Genomic DNA, 23281 nt, shown 5'->3' on the forward strand with positions numbered 1-23281 from the left:
TAAAAATCTTAGTTTATAGTCTCTTTTTCCTAAATTATGAGTTTAATACTTATTATAAATAAAATTCTCCAACTCCTTTCTAAGAAATTACAATGTAATATATGAAGCTACTAATAAACAAGGGCTGAGTGTACTATAGCAAAAGTAGGTTTAAATGTGGAAAATAATATTATTAAAAATTAATTAAGAATATTAAATATAGATAATAAAAATTACAAATTCAGCAATAAAAAATAAATAAACAAATGAAGCAAAAAATAGGAAAAAGAAAGGGAAACCCAAAACAAGTCAAATATGCACATGAATAAAATACACCACATGACATGATTGATGAGATTGAAAAAGAGTTTTTTTTTTCGGGGGAAAGAGGACATAATTTTCGATAATGGACGACGGCTTAGGGCAGTCGCCGCCATCAACTCTCCGCCGACGCAACCCCATCTCAACCCCCGTCCATATCCCTGCCAGGCTAACTCTAGTGACTCCGACACTTCTCCAATCCGCCACCAGCCTCCCAAAAGGGGACGCCGCCCCATCTCCTCTTGACCTCGAGCTTATCTCCCTTAAAGCCTCCTTTGCTTCATACACTTCACTCAAAGACATCCTCCCTTCCTCCACCGTGACTATCAACTCCCCCACCGCCGCAGGATCCGCCACCAATTCCGGGTACGAAATCTCAATCCGCAACCGTTTAGTAAAACAGGCAGCTTGGGCTTATCTTCAGCCCATGTCAGCCTCCCCTGACGCATCCGGCCCTCACTTTTTACGTCGGCTTTGGCCCCAGTTCTCATCTCACAATCCCATCTCTTCCTGTCTTGGGTTCTTCAACCTCGATCTCTTACCCGTTCTGATCCGACTCATGAATCGGATCTTCGGATCCATAGGAATCATCTTCAACAGATAAAGGTTGCGTTTACACAGGAACAAGGGATAGAATATTCAATCAAGTGTATAAACTGTACGAAAACAAATATATATATATATATATATAAGTAATTTATATTACAAATAAAAAAAAACGACTGAATTGATTTTCAGCCTGGGTTTTCAACAAATGATTCTGGGTTTCTTTTCTTTTTGTACAAATTTTGTTTGTTTATTATAAATTGTTAATTGTGTGGAACCAGATTGACCGTCAATCAGGTTTGAACCGGACGAGTTCTTCTACGAGGAGAATCATTGCTTGAACCAGATTGACCACGGTAACCATTTGGTGTGGATGGTGAAACTTGCTCATCAGGTTTCTGCAAAAAAGGGGTTTGGCTTTTCTGAAATTTTCAATTTATGTCGATGAAAATGAAACAACAAATACATTTTTTAGAAGAATTTACCTGATTGGCTTGTTTAAACTTTAATGATTGGGTTGCCATGTACTGAAGCATTTCAAAGAATTTTCCCTGCCCCATATCTGCAAAATGTTGGCAGTATTTCCAAATGAAGTCCCATATTCTAGCTTTGATCTCTTGTATCTTTCTATCCACTTCTGTTTCGTGTCTTGCCATGAAAGGTCGAAGCAAGGTATCATATACATAACCGGTACCCTAAATCATCAAATTTTAGAACTTTGGTATTGTCAATTGAGTTCAATATTTGCAGGGGGTGAAAAAAAGCTAAATTTTATTGCAGTACTTCCACCTTTGTCTTAGGATACCATAGGTAGACTAACATTGCAACCTTCATCTCGCCATACATTGGAAACCTTCAAGGATAGCTCAAAATCCAATGTTAGCATCATAAACAATTAGATTATATTTGGCAATTAGGTGGATCGGTTTTAGGTCGAGCCAACTTGAATCGAATTCGCATCATAGTTGTTTTGTGTCAATTTCGAGTCTTTTGGAGTGGATGTAATTCAGGTTTGAGATTCAAATTTTGGTTGCTTTTAGTTTTGCTGAATTCGATTGAATCAATTCAAAGGTGGATAATGATAAAGTTAAACTATATGAAAGCTAAGAGGTGTGACCATACCATGAGATAAATACTTCCCCACTCCGTTCGAATAGTATCAGAGACGCCATAAGGATCCTGTGAAAATACATTGCATGCATAACTTTTACATTTAACATTATAAGCCAAACAAATGATGCACAATCCACAATAATCGGCTAAATTAATCGATTACTGGTTAATGAAATGTAATGTCACGTTTTAAAGAAGTAGAAAACATTAACCCTACGTTAGAAAGGACAAAAATGTTAAAACTTTTAAGTTGTGGTATTATTCATTCTATGATACATGTCTTTTTGGAAAAATATAATAATCTCGCAACAAGTAGTATTAGAACGATTTTTTGACGGTTTGGTTTTACGTAAAAAATCTCAATTAAAAGAGGGAACAATCATAATAACTTCAGGAGATTAAATGGGGAGGAGAATAATAACCCTACGACAATATATAACCGATCGATTAAATGGACAAATTAGTAGAAGCCAATAAATAAATAAATAAGAGATTAATACCAATATTGACACCAAAATCTGAGTTCTTCGATCCCAACTTTGTTCTTCTCCACAGTTTTAAAGCACTCAAATGCAGGATACGCATATCCAAGGAGCAAACTGCAAACACAAAATCATGGGAAGACAGAACAGATACTAACAAATTCCAGAAAATTCAAATTACTCGTTGTAATTTAACAACCGAAGAATATTAATGCAAAACAACAAATACGAAAATGCGTAGTAAATTACTTACACAAGCACTCTGTTAATGAAGCTGCCCAACATTGGTTCTTTTTCTTTTTTCTTTTATTTATTTAAATGCAATATTTCATTTTCCTGGAACAAAATAAATAGTTTTTGATGAAAAGAAAGTTCAATTTCTCTTCACTAAATCTTTCCTTCATTGAAATTTGGCAAAATAATAGAAACCCCAAATTCCCAAACGTGTGTGTTTGGAAAACTAAAAACACGAATCGCCAAATGAATTGATGGAAGTTCCTTGATTTATGGCATCGACAAACGATCTTTTTAATAACCAAGAAAAGAAAAAGGAGGGAGAGAAGAAATGAATCGAAAAAACAGATATATAAATAGCAATCAAAACAGAAATCTAGGGAAGACAAGCTTGTTAAAAATACTTGAGAAGAAAATGAAGGTATCCTTTGATTCTTGCCCGAGATAAGGATAAAGAAATTGGGTTCTTTTCTGGAGGCGCAAAACTTGATATTTAAACTACTCAGATGAATAAACTGTTAAGTGGCTCATATGAATGATTCTTAATCGGTCTTAAATGAGAACATTATTCTCTCTAAATATTTTAGATTCGAAGTAGAGTATGTTCGTGTTGTTAACAAGTTAAAAAATATTTAATAATATATTATAATTATTCCAAACTATTAAACATGTTACCAATTTGAAACAATTTGAAACAATTTGTATGTTACTTAAGATAAATTTAGTAAGAAACATGAAGAATAAATCCACCAAGTTGGAACGAAGTTGACGAGAGAACGTGAGGAATATTAGAGAGACAATGATCTCAACAAATGTTTGTTGCATATTCTACTTATGTTTAATCTACTCGTCTATTATTTCGTTACAAGGACAAATCGTATGACCGATGTCTTAATCTTCAAAATCAAAGCATTTTCCTAAAAATACTTATTTATGAATATTATGGATTAAATGTTTATTTAGTTCTCAAAACTATCTACTTTTCACATTTTAATACTTTAAGAAATTTCATTCTTAATTTTGATATGGTTAGTCAAGGGATGATGCGTAAGCCACCTCTCAATCCTACAACTAAATTATCAAAAAATAAAATAAAATGTGAGTAGTAATTCATTAATGATTAAATAATCTTAAGCTGAACAATGTATTACGTCAATAATGTACCATGTAGTTATTGATAAGATTTAATGCCTTAAACGCTATAAATTATTAAAAGATTAAATTATTATTGCATATTTTTTTTGTTAATTTAGGGTAAGTACAAGATAATATCTGTTCAAAGATAACTCTCAAGCATTTGATATTGAACCCTCACACTTCTATCATTCCTGATGCTCGAACTCAAGACCTCAAAGAATAATAACAATTCCTTTATCACTAATGTCACTTGAATCGTGCATTGCATAATATTCTAGACGAGAAAATGAGGGACATAATCATGAGATAGGATATGTTCTCACTTTACTATTTGAAAATAATACTTACGTAGTTGTGCTATCTTGTTTGACCTTTGTAAGAAAATGATTGATTATGTAGGGCCTATGGGCGCTTGAATATGATGCAACCATGTATGATGATTGATGGCCATAGTTGGATATTCATGTTGCTTGACCTATAATACCCTAAATTTTATTGGGCCTAAAGTGTTATATTGGATTGTCGAGGTAACCCATGATTTAAAAAGATCTGTTTATTTTATTTCAAAACATACTGAGTGGTACCAAGATATACATACATGACAATTATAAAACACTTTTATAGACTGAAGCTCCGTGACACATAGTTTAAAACAAATAATACAACTCAAAGTTTGATAAATCAAATACAAGAGTAAAGTTCTATGAATACATATGCCCACTAAAACTATTGTACAATACTATGAGAGAGATGTTGGAAGTCCTGCAACGACGATACTTCACAAACAACTCAAGCTAATAACCTTGCTAAGAAAATCCTAAAATGAAGCTCATTTAGCTAGCTATCACTCTCCTCCAAGACTTGGCTGATAAACCCTCACTTTTCTTTAGCTATGGTACTTGGAGGGAAAATAGGAGAATAAAATGAGAATGAATGAAATGAAGAGAAGAAGATGAAAGAAGATAAAGCTCTCATCTTTTTAAAAATGGGATAATTAAGCTTTTTGTAACACCCCAAATTTTGGGCTAATAGTTTCGGGTGGTAAGTGGACCTCGTGGATTTTATGATTTATGTTGTTGGGTTTAATTGGGTTGATTTTGGGCCCAATTAATCATAAAAAAGGGATTTTTAAATATGAGATAAAATACTGAGGACTAAAAGTGTAATTATACCATTAAAAGAAAGAAGATGATATTTTTGGCTTTTAAGAATATTTTGGACGTGGGTTCCCAATTCTCATCTTTTATTCTTCATTTCTCTTCTCTTCCTCCATATTCCTCCTTCATAACAAGATTATAGCTCAAGGTAAGTGTTTGTATTTCTTCTATCATTCCTTAAGCTTACAAAATTTGTTCTTAACCTTCGTCATTTCCATTTCATGTTAAGAAAATCTTTTCTTTCAAGCTTGGCTTGAGAAAAGGGTGGAAAACCATCAAAGTCTTTAAGAAAGAGAGTGTGGCCAAGCAAGGAGCTCAATTTCGGGATCCTAGTATCAATGTAGTGTATTTAATCCTTTGGAGTTTTAAGCTTTCATAAATTTCAAGTATTTACTAAGATGTGGTGATTTGAGTATTTTAGGGTTTATATTTAATTTCTTAATCAAATCATGTTTTAGGTGTTAAAATACGTTTTATGATACCTTAAGACCCTAAACATCTTACTATAGTTTCAAAATAAGTTTAGAAACCAAACTAAGTCATTTGGGGTGATTTTTGAGTGATTTTTGAGCTTAAAATAACAATTTTAGGGTTTAAGTATTGATACTGGGATGAATAGTATCGATATTAGATAAATTGGGGTAAAAATTAGGGATTTTCGGCTGGAGTATAGATACTACGAAGGGGACTATCAATACTACCCCTGCAATATCGATACACAGGGTGACAATATCGATACTGAGGCCCTATTTTCGTAACAGAATGCATTTTTGGTATCGATACTCGTAGGGTATCAATACTTGACCCTAAGGTATCAATACTACAAGTAGAGTATCGATACTACTCACTTTGGATGGTCAGATTTAACTCGTTTAAGGTTTGTAAGAGCTAAAGATGACCCGTAATAGTAAGATTTAGTCTGTGAGGGACATAAATGACCAAACATACCTAGAAACACTCGTAAGAGCAGGTTACATCAGGTGTAACCATATTAAGTGTAATACATTGAAGTATCTTCAATCGAGGACGTATACAAATAGGTGGGACTAAAGATCATTAAAGGATACATTCGATAAGCGGTACGATAGTTATGTCAGATTCGGTGGTAGCGAAAAGCATGAGTTTCGAGAATGTCTGTGAATCTAGGAAGAGTAAGTTGTCATTTTCAATTCAAGAGGTTCTGAAGGGAAGTACGATAAAATAGAATAGAGTATACTACTTAGAAATAAACCGAGCCAGATATCAGGCTAACAAGTTCTGTAAATAATATGTAAGCCTTCGCGTAGCGTTCTAGATGAGAGGACGAGAGATATAGAAGTTACAGTAATGCTGACTTCACTTTAGTGAGTCCAGCTATGTTAAGGTATACCCAGGTTACCTTCGTTTTCCTAGTGGGGCATTACTAGTGTGCGAGGTACTTTAGGGGCTAACTAGGGTGCTAGCCCTGAACACTCTCGAGGAGTGGGTTAGCGATGTCAGTGTTATGTGGCTTGTAGGCCTTAGATATGCATGAGTATTTATGTCAATTCAGTTCAGTTGGTTAAGCTTTTGATGCACATAAATTTTGGTTCTTACCCTTAGGCTATTCCGTATTCAATGTAGGTTGAAGTGTTGTTTCGAGATGCATGTGAAATTCTCTTGACCTCACTACCAGACCTACCTCATGTTTGTTTGTGTCAGTTATGCATGTATAGTCTCATCAGTTTAGTACGTCAGATATGTAAAAGCTTGGCTTGAATGCTATGTAAGATTGATCTAATGCTTCCGTTTATACGGGAATTGTACCTATGCTATGTGAAACCAAGTTCCCCTAAGTGATCTACCTGATGGCTATGTGAAGACCAGGAGATCATTCAATATGTTTGTGGGAATTACGACGATGTTATGTTACACAGGGGTTCCTTCAGTAACTAGTTTCTGGGAACTATGTGAGACCAAATACTAGTCAGGTTTGCATTCAGATAATGTAGAATATGTCAGGTTTGCATTAAAATAATGTATAGTTTGTAAGGTTTACATTCAGATAATGCATCGCATGTTCAGTCATTAGGGTTAGAGACCCTTTAGAGGATTAAAGGAAGCATGAGACCCTACTTCATTGATAGAGCAGTAAAGCTTTAAGTAGGTAGCACTTGATTTAGGTCATGATGCACCTACTTCTTAGTACCTTATCTTCAGCATGATTATGTTTATGAAATTCTTATGCGACTATATTGTTTGCTTTATAAGCTCAACCTTTGGATTTTTCTGTTGGCAGGTAAATAGCTTAAGCAGTTTGTGAAGCACCGTCGCAACAAGACTTCCAGTATCTCCAACAGAGTATTGTACTATACTATAGCTTTAGTAGGCATGTGTATTCATATGACCTTACTCATGTATTCAATTTATTAAACTCAGTATCTGTATTATTTTGATTTAAATTATGTGTCACGGAGCTCCAGTTTTGTAAAATATTTTTATAGTCATTATTTATGTTTTTATTTATGATACTATTCAGTATGTTTGAAAAGGAAATGAATAGGTTTTGAAAATCAGGGGTTGCCTCAGTGGCCCAGTGTGACACTTTAGGGTGTTACACTTTTGGTTGTTCTTATTTTTCTATTATGCCAAAATCCCCATTTTTATGAATAATTGGGCTTAATTCCAACCCAATTAAGCCCAAAACTGGTCCAACGATTTTAATTACAAACTCCACGAGGTTTACACACCTCTCAATTAAACCCAAAACTACTAGCCCTAAATTTAAGGTATTACAACTCTCATATTTGAAAGAAATTTCGCCCTTGAAATTTACTTGGATCGAATAACAACCTATCTTTAGGTCACAAACTTAGAAGCCTCGAAGTACCTAAACTCTTATAAAGTCTGATCCTCAGGTAAAAAGTCCCCGCAACATGACATGTTGACTATCTAGACTTTATGCATAACAATCTAACATTTTCGCTGCGTAACTCTGACTCAATATTCATTTATGCTACTTGTCTGATTCTCATTTTCCTTACAGCTTAGAAATGTGCTACTCACTAGATCGTGCATCTAAGATAATCACAATTGAAAATTGGTTACTTGCTAATTGAAAATAGCAACGTCTAGCTCTCCTAGAGAGCACACATCATAGAGTAGAGATCCCTCACATTCATACAATTACTCAAGAATTCTATGACTCTACATTTTGCACCCACGATTATTTACCACCACTGTTCTATTTGATGACGGATAACTTTAGTCAATCACCGCTTAGAGTGCTTCATCTACTATAGTGTCAAACACTAAAACAATGGTATTACATAACACTGCATACAATTAAGTGTTATATGTAGTTGTTGTCATACACCAACATGAAGACATCAAGGATAAGGCTTGGCTCACATAGGTAAATCGCTTACTATTCTTATAAAAAGGCATCATAGTGTAGTCGAAGGGTTCACTGCACCTCAAGACTTACACACCTCTATCTTACCTATAGTACTCTTAGTACTTAGGGTGAGATCCAAAACTATTGCATCAAAAACGTATATCTGACTAACTTACTCATCGCGAGTACTTGGGGCATCTACACCCATTTAGCAACTGAAGTGCCTTGGCACTGGTTGAGATGTATCTTGATATTTTTGACAATCAAGATGATCGTCATACTTGCTAAAGTAACTTTATTATTCTTAACACTCTCGTGGAGATCTTTACCTCCAAGACTGAACTTGAGATTACTAAATCTTTGTTGGTTCAATCACACATGCCCTCAATTAACGATATGAAAACATCCTTATAGTCTCATTTATAACTTTGACAACCAATCTGGATACTCCCCTAGGGAACATGCTAGGGTGGAGGATTCTACGGCTAAACATTTTCTTAAAGTTGACATTCAACAAGGAAGAATCACTTATTCTCATAAGGTTCTCATACAACTCTATACTTACAACTCCAAGATCAAAGTAACACTTATGCTAACAATTTTCCTTAAGTCAACAACTAAGTGTGACTTAAGTCCTCGATGAAAATCTAATGTAAACCTTTTCTATTACTCTAACTTTCATCAATTAGGCACTTAGATCCTCACGCTAGGATTATATACACGAATAGTTTTTCTAATTAGTTCACTTGACACCACAAAAGAATGCACGCACTTATGTCTACTCTACTAGAGCAACATGAAAAACTAAGATAATTAAAAACATACCTTACATCTCATTTGTGACATCAACATTATGTCCCTGCCTCACTGTGATCTAACAATCTATATCATACATAGTCGAATCGAGAACATGTCGATCTGCTTCTCTACTATCTTGCTCGAGCATAAAACTAACACATCTCTAGGTAAGCTCTCTGCCATGCTAAGCTTCTGGGATCACACTCCTAGGTCGATTTGAGACATCACCATCTGATCTAGGGTAATCTATCATTATATGTGTTAAGATTCGTATCTATAGTAATTCATAGAGAGTTTAAAACACATTCCTTAATGATTTTTGCCACAATACACGCACTGTGGATATCTTAATACTCTATTAGGGCCTTCAGAGCTCTTCATCAATGGTGGAGCTGAAGGTCTCCTACGAGACCTTAAGTTTGACCCTTGATTAGACTGGAGTGAAAAAATTGGCATCACTCTCATCTGGTCATGCGGATTTTTGGCCTTCTCTACCACTGGCTGTGATAGGTCTATAGGTACACAAGTCCTCATACTTGGGGTGCCTGACTCACCTAACAAAATCTTCCTCATTCTTTGCACTCTCTCCACGGCCTTAGCCTTATGTGTCAACTTTGAAAAATCCCTTAAGGACTTAGTCCTGACTAGTTTTAGAGCATAATGACTCAACTGAAGGAAATCTCTCCCATACTCATACACCGAGTGATCTCTTTGAACAAATTGAGAGAACTATATCCTCAACTCATATATGTGTTCCTCACCGATGTACTTACATGTAAACTCGCTTAGGAACAAATCTAACGTAGGCACCTTTGGCTGTAGAGCCATTATCTCTACATTCTTTCACCAGTTGATAGAATCGCCCATTAGCAAAGTAGTGGTGCACTCTAACATACCATCTAGGATAAGTTGAAGTTGCCTCAAAGTCTTCATGGTCTCTCTCAACCACTGGTCGACTGAAATCATATCATTATCACTTGAACCATAAAAGTCAATTATCTTGTACCTTCTTAGTCTCTCTACTGACGACTCTATATGTGCTAAAGTGTCGCCTTTACGACTCCTAAACCTAACAGGACCCCAAAATCCTTAGCCCTAGGCGAGAATCCATCACTAACGTTATTGGGATGAAAGGTACGACTCTTCATCCTATCCTCGAGACTATGTTCAAAACTATTGACCATCGTAATCTCTATAACACAAATAAAGAAAGGAAGCACTATCAGGATTATAGACTTATATGGGTACTTTCAGTACCTATGAGCATGTATTCATTAACACCTTACTATAACTGGCCACTGGGTTCTAGGACCAACTCAACTTGACGTTCTAATACCACTAAATGTAACACCTTAAACCTAATTGGGCCTAAATTTCCACATTGGATTACTGAGGTAACCATTTTTTTAAAAAAATTATTAATTTTCATTTTAAAACATACTAAATGGTACCAAAATAGACGTACATGACAATTATAAAACACTTTTATAAACCAGAGCTCTGTGACACATAGTTTAAAACAAATAATACAACTCAAAGTTTGATAAACCAAATACATGAGTAAGGTTTTATGAATACACATGCTCGCTAAAACTATTATACAATACTCTAGGAGAGATGTTGGAAGTCCTACTACGACGGTGCTCCACGAATGGCTCAAGCTAATAACCTTGTTAAGAGAATCCCGAAATGAAACTCCTTTAGCTAGCTGTCACTATCCTCAAATAATTGGGTGATAATCTCCATTTTCTCTTTAGCTTTGAAACTTGGATAGGAAATAGGAGAAGGAAATGAGAAGGAATGAAATGAAGAGAAAAAGATGAATGAAGACAAAGCTCTCATCTTCTTAAAAATGGGACAATTAAAAATCCTCTTTTTATAAACAATTGGTTCAATTCCAACCCAATTAAGCCCAAATTTAGTCCAATCACTTTAATTACAAACTTTACGAGGTCTACATAACTCTCGATTAAACGCGAAACTACTAGCCGAGAATTTGGGATGTTACATGATCTGATTGCTATGTTGACGCCAGACTATTGCTATATACTATTGGAGAGAATTTTACAGAGGCAATTGTGATATTGATTTCCCCCTCTATGATTTATACTCGATGGCTATGATGAGACTGAAATATCATTTGATGTGTTTGTTGATTGACAAGAATTTTACCGAGACATGTGTGACACTAAATTTCCACTTTTAGATTAACACCCGACTTTTATTGTGACATCAGGTGCTACCATTGTATTCATGCATATGACTGATGTATGACTTATATGTTATGCTAACTAAAGAAGAAAATAAGTTCATGGTTAGGCCCTTAGTATAGATTAAGGAAATCATAGAACTAATATTGTTACAAAAGAAAGTTGATAAACCTTAAGCAAATATTGCCTTTGATTTATGAACCGTGTTGTCGATTATTTTTCTAGTATACTTATATTTATGAAACTCTTTTTGCGTACCTTAGATTAGTGATGTACAACATTAAACCAAAATAAGTTCATGGTTAGGTCCTTAGTTCCACGTTCACATGTTAGTAGTTTGAGTTTGTTCGAGGAGTACCATTGAAATACTGTTGAAAACATTTTGATATTTCGATATAACAAATTAAGTTAAATGAATTTTAAGATTTTCCACAAAGGTTTTCTAAGTATATTCGATATAATTATTTGAATATCAAAATATTACTCCAAATCTTTCAAATGTCATTTTTAATCCTTACTCAAGTGTAAAATTAAGTTTTAATCTTAAAATAATTTCAAAATGATTTTACAAAATATTTCGAACCATCTCAAAGCCAAAAATTCCAGATTGCTCAGAGGGAACCGAATCCCCCCCCAAGGGGGTACCGATTCCCCCCTGAATGGTTTAGCTCCGAGAATTCCAGTATGCTCGGAGGGAACCGATTCCCCCCCAGGGGGTACCGATTCCCCCTACGTAAAGGTCGAAATATTTGAATTTTACACTTAGGGAACCGATTCCCCCCACGCTCCAAACTGTTTTATTAATTGTTTTCACACTAAAACGGCTATATTATCTTCATTAATGATCCCCAACGTTCAGAAGTGATTCAAGGTGTATTTAAGCAAGCTTAGAAGCCATTGATCAATAACAAGAAACATCAAGCAACTAGAATCAAGAGAGAATCAAAGAGAAAGCATCAAACCTCAAGTTTGAGCATTTCAAGCCTATTTTTCATTTAATATTCATTTTGCTTTCAAGAACACTTATTGTGACCAATTGTATTCATTCTTGAGTTTTTTTTTCTTTGTTCTAGTATTGTGCAAACAATCTACCTTGTGAGGATTTCCTTGTAAGTTTGCAAATTTGTATTGTTCTCTTTGGGAAAGAGTGTTCTCAAGAATTTGAGGTATAATTCTTGAGGGTTTGTAAGATTACTCTTTGTCCTCAAAAGAAAGACAAATTAGTGAATTTGTGAAAAATCCTTAGTGTGGATAGCTAAGGTAGTGGACATAGACTTTGGTTGAGAAAGTCGAACCACTCTAAATCGCTGTGCAATTTCTTTCAATTTTCTGCAAAAGCTTCCACCAAAATTTTTATTGCCAATTCACCCCCCTCTTGGTCAATTTTGTCAATCGATTAACTCAACAATTGGCATCAGAGGCTAACTCATTTGAAGGTTTAATCGCCTCTTGAGTCGATTCGGGAAGAGTTACATCGATAATCAAAGTCATCAGTGGCCTCTACTTCAAACTTCGACTCCGATCTCGATTCGATGCCCGTCAACAAGCCTCCTTTCTTCAATGGGGCTAATTATTGGAAAAATAGGATGATGTACTTCATTCAAGCAAGTGACATGGGAGCATGGAATGTCATAGAAGAAGGATACTTCAAGCCTCTCACTCATCCAAGATTATGGAGTGAAGGAGAGAGAAAAATGTTCCAGCTCAACTCCAAAGCCATCCATATCATATTTTGTGCTCTTGGACCAGATGAATACGGAAGAGTTTCATCTTGTACAACCACCAAAGAAATATGGGACAAACTTCAAGTCAGTCATGAAGGTACCGATGAGGTAAAGAAATCTAAAATTAGTATTCTAACGCATAGCTATGAAAAGTTCAGGATGAAACCAAATGAAGATATCAAAGCTATGACGGACATATTCTAAACGATTTTCAATGGTCTCAAATCATATGGAGAGATCATTTAAAATGAAAAGCTTGTGAGGAAGTTAGTCTACTCCCTCCCAAAATTGTGGCAATCAAAGAAGACGACAATCATCGAGTCTAAGGATCTAACATCCTTAACTCTTGAAGAGCTAATCGGTTCACTCCTCACTCATGAAATGATGCTTGAAGATAAGGTGGACCTTGATAAGATTGAAGAGACACCAAAGGAGAAGGAGAAGAAGAAAAACATTAGAGTTGCTCTCAAATCCATAAAAAATGAAAGTGATTCGGATGAAGATGACGATGACGATGAAATGGCATTGTTTGCCAAACGGTTCAGAAAAATGATGAGACCTTACCGAGGAAGAAAATTCAAACGAAATTAAGGCCTACAAAATGAACCAAAAGAGAAGGACCCGATCATTTGCTATGAATGCTAAAAGCCGGGGCATGTCAAATATGATTGCCCATAACTGAAGAGAAAGGGTCAATCAAAAAATAAGCACAAGGCTCATATGGCTACATGGAGCGATGAAGAAGGTTCCGATGAAGAGGAACAAGAAGTAGCAAACTTGTGCTTGATGGTATTCAGGGAAGATTCTAAGGTAACCTCTAACTCATCTGATTTTGATGATTTATCCTATGATAAGTTATTAGAGGAATATAATGGGTTGGCTACGGATTATGAGAAATTGTTTTTAAAATATAAAAATGATGTTTCAAAATTGAAAAATGAAAATAAACTCATATCCAAAACCAACAACAATCTTGAAAGTAAAATCAAAGATTTACAAATCAAACTAGAAGAGTTTGAAAAGAAAAATTTGGATTTGCAAAATTTACTTTCAAAGGTCAATGATGATCATCAAAAGAAAATTGATGATCTTAAAACTTCTTTTGATAAAGTTGAAACAAAACGTTTTGAAAATGGAGAAAATTCAAAATCCAACTTTGTTAGAAAAAGTAAAACTACAATCATAGAGGTCCCCAAAGAACCTCCAATGGAAAAATCGTTAGAATTATATGGGTTCCTAAAGAGCTCATTACTACTAAAGATAAGGATATCCTACACAAATTGATACCTAAGGGGACTAGGATTTTGGAAACTAATGAATATGGACCCAAAAGAATTTGGGTACCAAAAAATAGAAATTAATCTATGTTTGTAGGAAAAGGAGCATTGCTACAAGGCACGGGAAACAAATCCAAATTCATGGTACCTTGATAGTGGATGCTCAAGACACATGGCCGGAGATAAAAACTGGTTCATTGAGCTTAAAGGCAAAAATGGAGGAGAAGTGACTTTTGGTGATGATTCAAAAGGTCACATTGAAGGTATTGGTACTATTGGTAATACCTCTTCCATACAAATTAAGAATGTTTTATATGTGAATGGATTAAAGTATAATCTATTGAGTATTAGTCAATTTTGTGATAAGGGATTAAATGTCATGTTTGATATTAATGGTTGTAAAGTCATTGACATTGCATCTAATCGGATTATGCTTGTTGGTCATAGAATAGGAAACATATACATGGTGCATTTTAGATTATATTGATATGACTAATTTGTGCTTAATTTCTAAGGATGAACATGATAGTTGGTTATGGCATAAGAGACTAGGACATGCTAGTATGAGTGTTTTGCAACGGCTAACTCAAGGTGATTTAGTTCGAGGGTTGCCTAAGCTTAAATTTGATAATAATAAAATCTGTGATGCTTGTGCTAAAGGAAAACAAAAGCAAGTTTCTTTTAAATCCATTAATGACGTATCAACTAGTAGAGTATTACAATTGATCAATATAGATCTTTTTGGGCTAACTAGGACTACTAGCTTGGGTGTAAAACAATATGCATTTGTCTTGGTAGATGACTATTCTAGATATACTTGGGTTCTATTCTTAAGTACTAAAGATGAAACATTAGAAAAATTCAACACGTTTTCAAAAGTAATCCAAAACGATAAAGGTTACTCTATAACTAGTGTTAGGAGTGATCATGGCACTGAATTTAAAAATCTTAGATTTATTGAGTTTTGTAATTCTAATGGTATTAGTCACAATTTTTCAGCACCTAGAACCCCTCAACAAAATGGAGTTATTGAGAGGAAAAATCAAACATTAGAAGAAATGGCTAGAACCATGCTTTGTGAAAATAATTTGCCAATATATTTTTTGGGCGGAAGCCACAAATACCGCTTGTTATGTTGTAAATCGAGTAATGTTTAGGCCAATTTTAAAGAAAACTCCATATGAAATTTTTAAAAATAAAAAGCCTAACATTAGCTATTTTCATCCTTTTGGATGTAAATATTTTGTTTTGAACAACGGTAAAGAAAACCTTGGCAAATTTGATGCTAAAAGTGATGAATGAATTTTTCTGGGTTATTCCTTAAATTCTAAAGCTTATCGAGTATTTAATAAAATAACTTTAGTTGTAGAAGAGTCTATACATGTTGTTTTAGATGATAATCCCCTTCCGAGAAAGGATTCTTGTGTTAATGATGATGTAGGTATTATAAATACAAATAACGTTAGATATGACATTGAATAATCATCATCAAAAGAAGAAATGAAAGATGAGGAAACTCATGATCCCCTCGAGAATCCAACCATTGAATAAAGGGAAGTATCTTATCCAAGAGAGTACAACTATGTCAAGGATGGTGAGATTATAGGTGATCCATCCAAAGGGGTAACAACTCGATCTTCTCTTAGAAATATTTGTAATTATGTTGCATTTATTTCATGCATAGACCCTAAAAATATTAAAGAAGCATTAAATGATGAACATTGTATTATGGCTATGCAAGAAGAATTAAATCAATTTGAGAGAAGTAAAGTATGGACATTAGTTGAAAGGCCTAGTAATAAATCTACTGTAGGCACTAGATGTGTATTTAGGAATAAGCTTGATGAGAGTGGTAATATAGTGAGAAACAAGGCTAGACTTGTTGCTCAAGGGTATACTCAAGAAGAGGGCATAGACTATGATGAAACATACGCTCTCGTAGCTAGGATGGAAGCAATTAGAATGTTATTAGCATTTGCATGTTTTCATGAATTTAAATTATATCAAATGGATGTTAAAAGTGCATTTTTAAATGGTTTTATAAAGGAAGAAGTGTATGTGGAACAACCTCCAGGTTTCGAAGATTCAAAATTTCTGGATCATGTTCTTAAATTGACAAAAGCGCTTTATGGTTTAAAACAAGCTCATAGAGCTTGGTATGAAAGATTGTCAAATTTTTTAATTGAAAAAGGTTTTTCAAAAGGGAAGGTTGACATTACATTGTTTTTAAAGCACAAAGGTAAAGATTTATTAGTAGTTCAAATTTATGTTGATGATATAATATTTGGTTCTACTAATGATGTTCTTTGCCAAGAATTTTCTAAGCTAATGCAAAGTGAATTCGAAATGAGCATGATGGGGGAGCTCTCATTTTTCTTGGGACTCCAAATCAAGCAAAGAAAAGATGGCATCTTCATCAATCAAGCTAAATACGTCAAAGACATGCTTAAGAAGTTTGGACTGGAAAATGGCAAACCTCATGACACTCCAATGAGCTCTTTAACAAAGCTTGACTTAGATGAAGGAGGTAAATGTGTAGATGTTAAATTATATAGGTCAATGATTGGATCTCTACTTTATCTAACTGCAAGTAGATCGGACATTATGTTTAGTGTTTGCTTATGTGCTAGATTTCAATCATGCCCTAAGGAATCACATTTACTAGCTTTTAAGAGAATCTTTAGATACCTTAAGGACACTCATAGTTTAGGACTTTGGTATCCTAGAGACTCTAGCTTTAGCTTGCATGCCTTTTCTGATGTGGATTATAGAGGATGCAAATTATATAGGAAAAGCACCTCCGGTACTTGCCAATTCCTTGGAAATATGCTAATTTCTTGGTTTTCAAAGAAATAAAATTGTGTTGCATTATCTACCACTGAAGCCGAATACATTTCAGCTGATAGTTGTTGTGCACGAGTTTTATGGATGAAACAACAACTTTTTGATTATGGAATTGAAGTAGATACCATTCCTATCAAGTGTGACAATAATAGTGCTATTTGTCTCACTAAAAATCCCATCCAACACTCTGGAACTAAGCACATCGAAATAAGACATCACTTCATTAGAGACCATGTCACTAAGAAAGATGTAGTTCTAGAATTTGTTGATACTTTGCACCAATTAGCGGATATCTTTACAAAACCTTTAGACAAGGAAAGATTTTGGACACTTAGGAGAGAATTAGGTTTGACCAACCTATCTTCACTTAATGTTTAAAATAATTTTAGCACTTTTAAGACTAAATGAAAAATGCTAATTTTTGATTGCATTTATTGCTATTAGTTAGAGAGAGTTTATGATTCTTGATGAAAAATTAATTTTATGTTCAAATATCGTTTAAAGAATAATTTGATTGTTTGAACATGATTAATTTTCAATATATGAGTTGCCAATACCACTAGAGAAAATTAATTTAGCATTGTGTTCCTTTAAAATCGGATTTTAGCATTTTGGTGCAGAGGGAATCGATACCCCCATGAGGGAACCGATTCCCCCTTTGAAGGGGAACCGATTCCCCCAACGGGGGAATCGATACCCCCTGGGGTTCTGGATTTTAACACGGGCAGAACCCTTAAAACCTCAAACCCTCTTCTTCTCTCATTCACACCATTTCTCCTCTTCTACTTTCTTCCTATCTCTATTTTGCCTCAAATCAACGATTTTAATCAGAATTCACTTCAAACATCATCTTCTAAACCTGTTAGCATCATTAAATTCGTGCAAACAACATCAAAATCCACTCAATCTCATCTTTCAAGGTAAAATTTTCTAAAATCTCTATTTCATTGATTTTGAACATAGGACTAGTTTTAATTAGTTCTAGGTAGAAATAGTGATCGGGAATTGATTGTTTAGTGATTAGAAACTAGATATTACAACTAATTTCATCAAAAACACAAGAATTTTCCAAAATATTTAAAATTTTCGAAATAAAAAAAAATTGTTTTTCAAATTATTGTGTTTTGATTGAATTATGTTGTTGTTATGAAAACTATATTGTTTTTCAAAATATTATTTTTCAATAGTTTTCAAAAACTTTGCCCATTAGGATTGAATTAGAGAACCTTGAAATATTGAGGACTCAATTGAGTTTTGGGATTGATTGAATTGCATACATGTGTTTTCTAAATTATAAGTTATCCATTCTATTCCGATTTCCTAAACCATGTCCAATCCTAAACGTGCTAGGTCATCATCTAGTCGCTCACAGCGTCAACTAAATCCACCTCCAAATCCTCCTCCTATTCTTGAAAATTCAATTCCTAATCCTAATCCCATTGATCCTAATTTGTCTATTCAAAACTCGTGCTTCAATCATCTTGGTCCTAGAAATCATCGTTTTTGGTATTATCAATATTTCGACTCTTACAAAATTAGAGAAGAACGTATCCCTTCTCGTCAAGCTATGTTAGATATTAATTTTAAATATCTTCCTCTTTTACAAGAGTGGAAATTTGACAAACTCTTTGAACTTGAACCCATTGTCTACCATCAACTTGTTCGTATCTTCTATTCTAATGCCGTTTGTGTTAAAAACCAAACTGAAACCGAAACCATAGGAGTTCGTTCCTACCTCCTAGGACAATTCTTATATATTGACTAGGCTTACATAGCCAATGCATTCGGATTAGATAATGATGGTATTTCAAATGAAAAACAAATCTTAGGATCTCGTTATAAAAAAAGGGATATTGCAAGTTTCTTAGACCTTCATGAACGTTTTCTTCATCTAATGATTTCTTGGTGGTTTCGACCATCCGAAGGTCGTTATTCTACTCTTAGAGCCTTGGATCTTTGGTGGTTACATTGTTTTGAAAACAATATTAAAATAAACCTACCTCAGATCATTTTTGCTGAAATTGTTGAAACCGTAAATCTTGTTCCTAACAAGAAACTCTGTTCATCTCTAGTTTACGGTTGCATTTTGAGTAATCTATTTTCGAAAGCCGGGCTTAGAGTAGGTCTAGATGCCTCCTTTCCTCTAAAGAAACAAATTAATCTTCTTTCTTTAACGAGAGCGGGATGGATAAAGGATAAGGAAACCGGTGAATGAGTTCGATTGTCTGAAAATACTCCGGGAGCTAGTTCTTCACGAGCTCAACCAGAAGTTGACGACGATCCTGAGCTTCAACAATTAATGCGAGACATCGATGAAGCCGAAGATGAGACTGAACAGCCCGAGGAGCAGCCCGAGGAGCAAGCACAACAAACGCATCAAATGCCTCCATATTTTCAATCTTTTATGGAGACATTCGATTTCCGATATGCTACCATGGATTCGCGCTTTACTTCTATAGAGTCCCATTTATCCACAATGGGAGCTCAACAATTAGAAATCCTCCGAGAGATGCGCACAAACAACGCTTCGATGAATGAACGTATTGATGCACTCTCACACGAGATGGCCGCTATGCGAGCTCGTTTTCCTCCTCCTGATCCGTATGTTTAATTCTGTGTTTAGCTTTAGAACTTTGAACTAAAAGATTATTGTTTCAACATTTTGAATATTTTGGATTGTTTATTTTGTGGATTGTTAGACTTTGGATTTGTTTGGATGTTTGAACTTATATATTGTGTGGTTAAATTTATTCATTATTGCATCATTTACATCACTTTAGCAATATGACCAATTTTGCCATATCACAAAAATTATGAATATTGATTATGAAACTAATGGCTAACATTTCTCTTGATTGTGATCTTAGCAGCTTAAACTATATATATTCAATAGGCCATATGATTTAAAAAAACTTGTTTAAATTCTTTTACAAGTCTTTTTGATTTAACAAAAAGGGGGAGAAGTGTTAAGTGTTTTAAAGGGGGAGAAATGTTAAAGTAATGGGGGGTAATTTTTCAAAAACGTCGTTTTTGATTTCAAAATCTTAAAATTACTAAAATGTTTTCTTATATCAAAAAGGGGGAGATTGTTGAAAACATTTTGATATTTCGATATAACTAATTAAGTTAAATGAATTTTAAGATTTTCCACAAAGGTTTTCTAAGTATATTTGATATAATTATTCGAATATCAAAATATTACTCCAAATCTTTCAAATGTCATTTTTAATCCTTACTCAAGTGTAAAATTAAGTTTTAATCTTAAAATAATTTCAAAACGATTTTACAAAATATTTCGAACCATCTCAAAGCCAAAAATTCCAAATTGCTCAGAGGGAACCGATTCCCCCCTGAATGGTTTGGCTCCGAGAATTCCAGTATGCTCGGAGGGAACTGATTCCCCCCCATGGGGTACCGATTCCCCCCTATGTAACGGTCGAAATATTTGAATTTTACACTTAGGGAACCGATTCCCCTTAAGGGGTACCGATTCCCCCCACGCTCCAAACTGTTTTATTAATTGATTTCACACTAAAATGGCTATATTATCTTCATTAATGATCCCAACGTTCAGAAGTGATTCAAGGTGTATTTAAGCAAGCTTAGAAGCCATTGATCAATAACAAGAAACATCAAGCAACTAGAATCAAGAGAGAATCAAAGAGAAAGCACCAAACCTCAAGTTTGAGCATTTCAAGCCTATTTTTCATTCAATATTCATTTTTCTTTCAAGAACACTTATTGTGCTCAATTGTATTCATTATTGAGTGTTCTTTTCTTTGTTCTAGTATTGTGCAAACAATCTACCTTGTGAGGATTTCCTTGTAAGTTTGCAAATTTGTATTGTTCTCTTTGGGAGAGAGTGTTCTCAAGAATTTGGGGTATAATTCTTGAGGGTTTGTAAGGTTACTCTTTGTCCTCAAAAGAAAGAAAAATTAGTGAATTTGTGAAAAATCCTTAGTGTGGATAGATCAGGTAGTGGACGTAGACTTTGGTTGAGAAAGTCGAACCACTCTAAATCGCTGTACAATTTCTTTTAATTTTTTGCAAAAGCTTCCACCTAAATTTTTATTGCCAATTCACCCCCCTCTTGGCCAATTCCGTCAATCGATTAACTCAACAAATACGATTTCTAGTATCTTTTCATTAGAGTGAAATATTATTAATTTAGTGTGCATGTGTATTTATAGGATCCTTATTCATGTATTTGATTTGTAAACTCTAATATTTATATTTTTTTATGCAAATTAAAGTGTCATGAAACTCCAGTTTGTATAAATATTTATATAAATGTTATGGATGTCGTATTTGATAAACTTTGTTGTGATTTGAAATGAAAATATAATTTTTTTTTTAAATTTGATTGTTGCTTGGACCGTTCAGTATGACATCTCAATATTTTTTTTAAATATGTGTTTGAAAATAAAAATATCATTGATTTAATAGTGGTACAACTTTGAACTTAGGCAGGGGCGAACCTATCATGGGATCAAGAGGAGTCTTGGCCCCGCTAATTATTTTTTTAAAGTATTAAATAATATTAAAAATATATTTTTCAAAAAATAAATAAAGAAATATTTACTAATCCCTCCTCAATTAAAAATATATTTATGAAAAATAAAAAAATATTTTAACCACACTCTAATAAATTCCTAATTCTACCCCTGAACTCAAGAGTATAAGGAAGAGTGGTTCAACATTTAATCGATACAACAAATAAGAAATTTATTATACTATTGAAAAAAGTAATATTATTTAATTTAAGCACAATTGTTTGTGTCACATCAGTAACAAAAGTTAATTGTTAATCAAATAATAAATCATTTTGAATTAAAATAAAATGTTGAAAGCTAAAATATTTAAATAATAATATTTTAAGTGATTACTCAATCAAACTTTATATTTACTTGTATTATAAAAATATTTAAATTTAATTTACTAATATGCATAATTAAATTAAAATAATTTTATGTGAATAAAAAATATTAAATTTTAAAAAAATACGTGTATAATTGCATTAAAATGAGGTTCATATATCATGTTAGGGTTAAGGTATTCATTTTTATTTTCTTTTGACTTCCATGTGTTGCAAATTTTAGTAAAATTTTAGTCAATATATTTCGAGGCATAATGATAAAAGGGTAAAATACACCCAAACTCACAATTTTCGTTGAAAAATTTGACAGTCATCTGAGCTGGACGTTAACCTGATGAATAGAATATGATAAAACATAATCTCAGAATTGTTTGAGCTATATTTTGTAGATCGACTCTCCATTTATATTATGACATCAAACCAATGCTTAAAATATTATGTCATCGAACCAATGCTTGAATGCAACGACGGTGCCAGTAGACACTACTCAAATATAATTTTATCATATTTCAGTTAATATCAAACTTAAATGACCATCATTTTTTAATGGAAAATGATAAGTTTCAAATATATGAATAGTCAAAGGACCGTTTGTGACTTTTAATAGTCGTATGACTCAACAAATAAATATCTTATAGTTTAGGGACCATTTATGTACTTTAGCCATGATAAAATTAACAACTAATGTTTGCTCGAAAGTTATTTTGACTCTTATATTTTTAATTTAAATACTTAACTTTACATTAATTAAAATACTGTTAGATTAAAATTTATAGAACATAAAATAATTTTAAAGAACCGATGGGTCCTAAAAGAGCTCAGTCACTGTCAGTAACTTGGGTTGACAGTTAATTAATTAACCATTTATATCTAGCAAAAACTTTTTAATTAAATTTTAAATGTTTACAGTTAAATACTGACAAAGAGGAAAATAAAGTAAAAAATATTCGTTTATGCAAATATTAAATGCTAATTTTGTTTTATGTCGTTTTTCTACTTCTCCGAGTTCGAAAACTTTTTTGTTTTTTTATAACACCCAACTTGAGTAATTGATTAACCCTCCTGTAAAATTTTCCCTCCTCACTCAGTCTGACTCACCCATTAATGCCCACACAAAAAAACATTTCACATCTTATACATATCTTCAAACTTCTTGTATTTAAACCATTTCAAAAACACCCCATCCCTGGCTACCCTCCATTTTCTTGTTTCTATTTATCATAATTCT

General features: G+C 33.7%; 1 protein-coding gene across 1 annotated transcript; it reads left to right on the plus strand.

Annotated features, from left to right (window-relative positions):
- The first annotated feature begins 366 nt into the window (after nt 1-366).
- On the plus strand, nt 367-992 carry LOC120126073. Its single transcript, XM_039144374.1, has one exon. The coding sequence runs from the start codon at nt 386-388 to the stop codon at nt 902-904; it is 519 nt and encodes a 172-aa protein (XP_039000305.1). The 5' UTR covers nt 367-385; the 3' UTR covers nt 905-992.
- Nucleotides 993-23281: the final 22289 nt, after the last annotated feature.

This window comes from Hibiscus syriacus, unplaced genomic scaffold (assembly GCF_006381635.1).
Source record: "Hibiscus syriacus cultivar Baekdansim isolate YM2019G1 unplaced genomic scaffold, ASM638163v2 tig00110450_pilon, whole genome shotgun sequence".
Lineage (NCBI taxonomy): Eukaryota > Viridiplantae > Streptophyta > Magnoliopsida > Malvales > Malvaceae > Hibiscus > Hibiscus syriacus.

What these genes read in the sequence shown, in the direction of transcription:
- LOC120126073 (XM_039144374.1), top strand. Translation starts at nt 386, where the DNA reads ATGGACGACGGCTTAGGGCAGTCGCCGCCATCAACTCTCCGCCGACGC.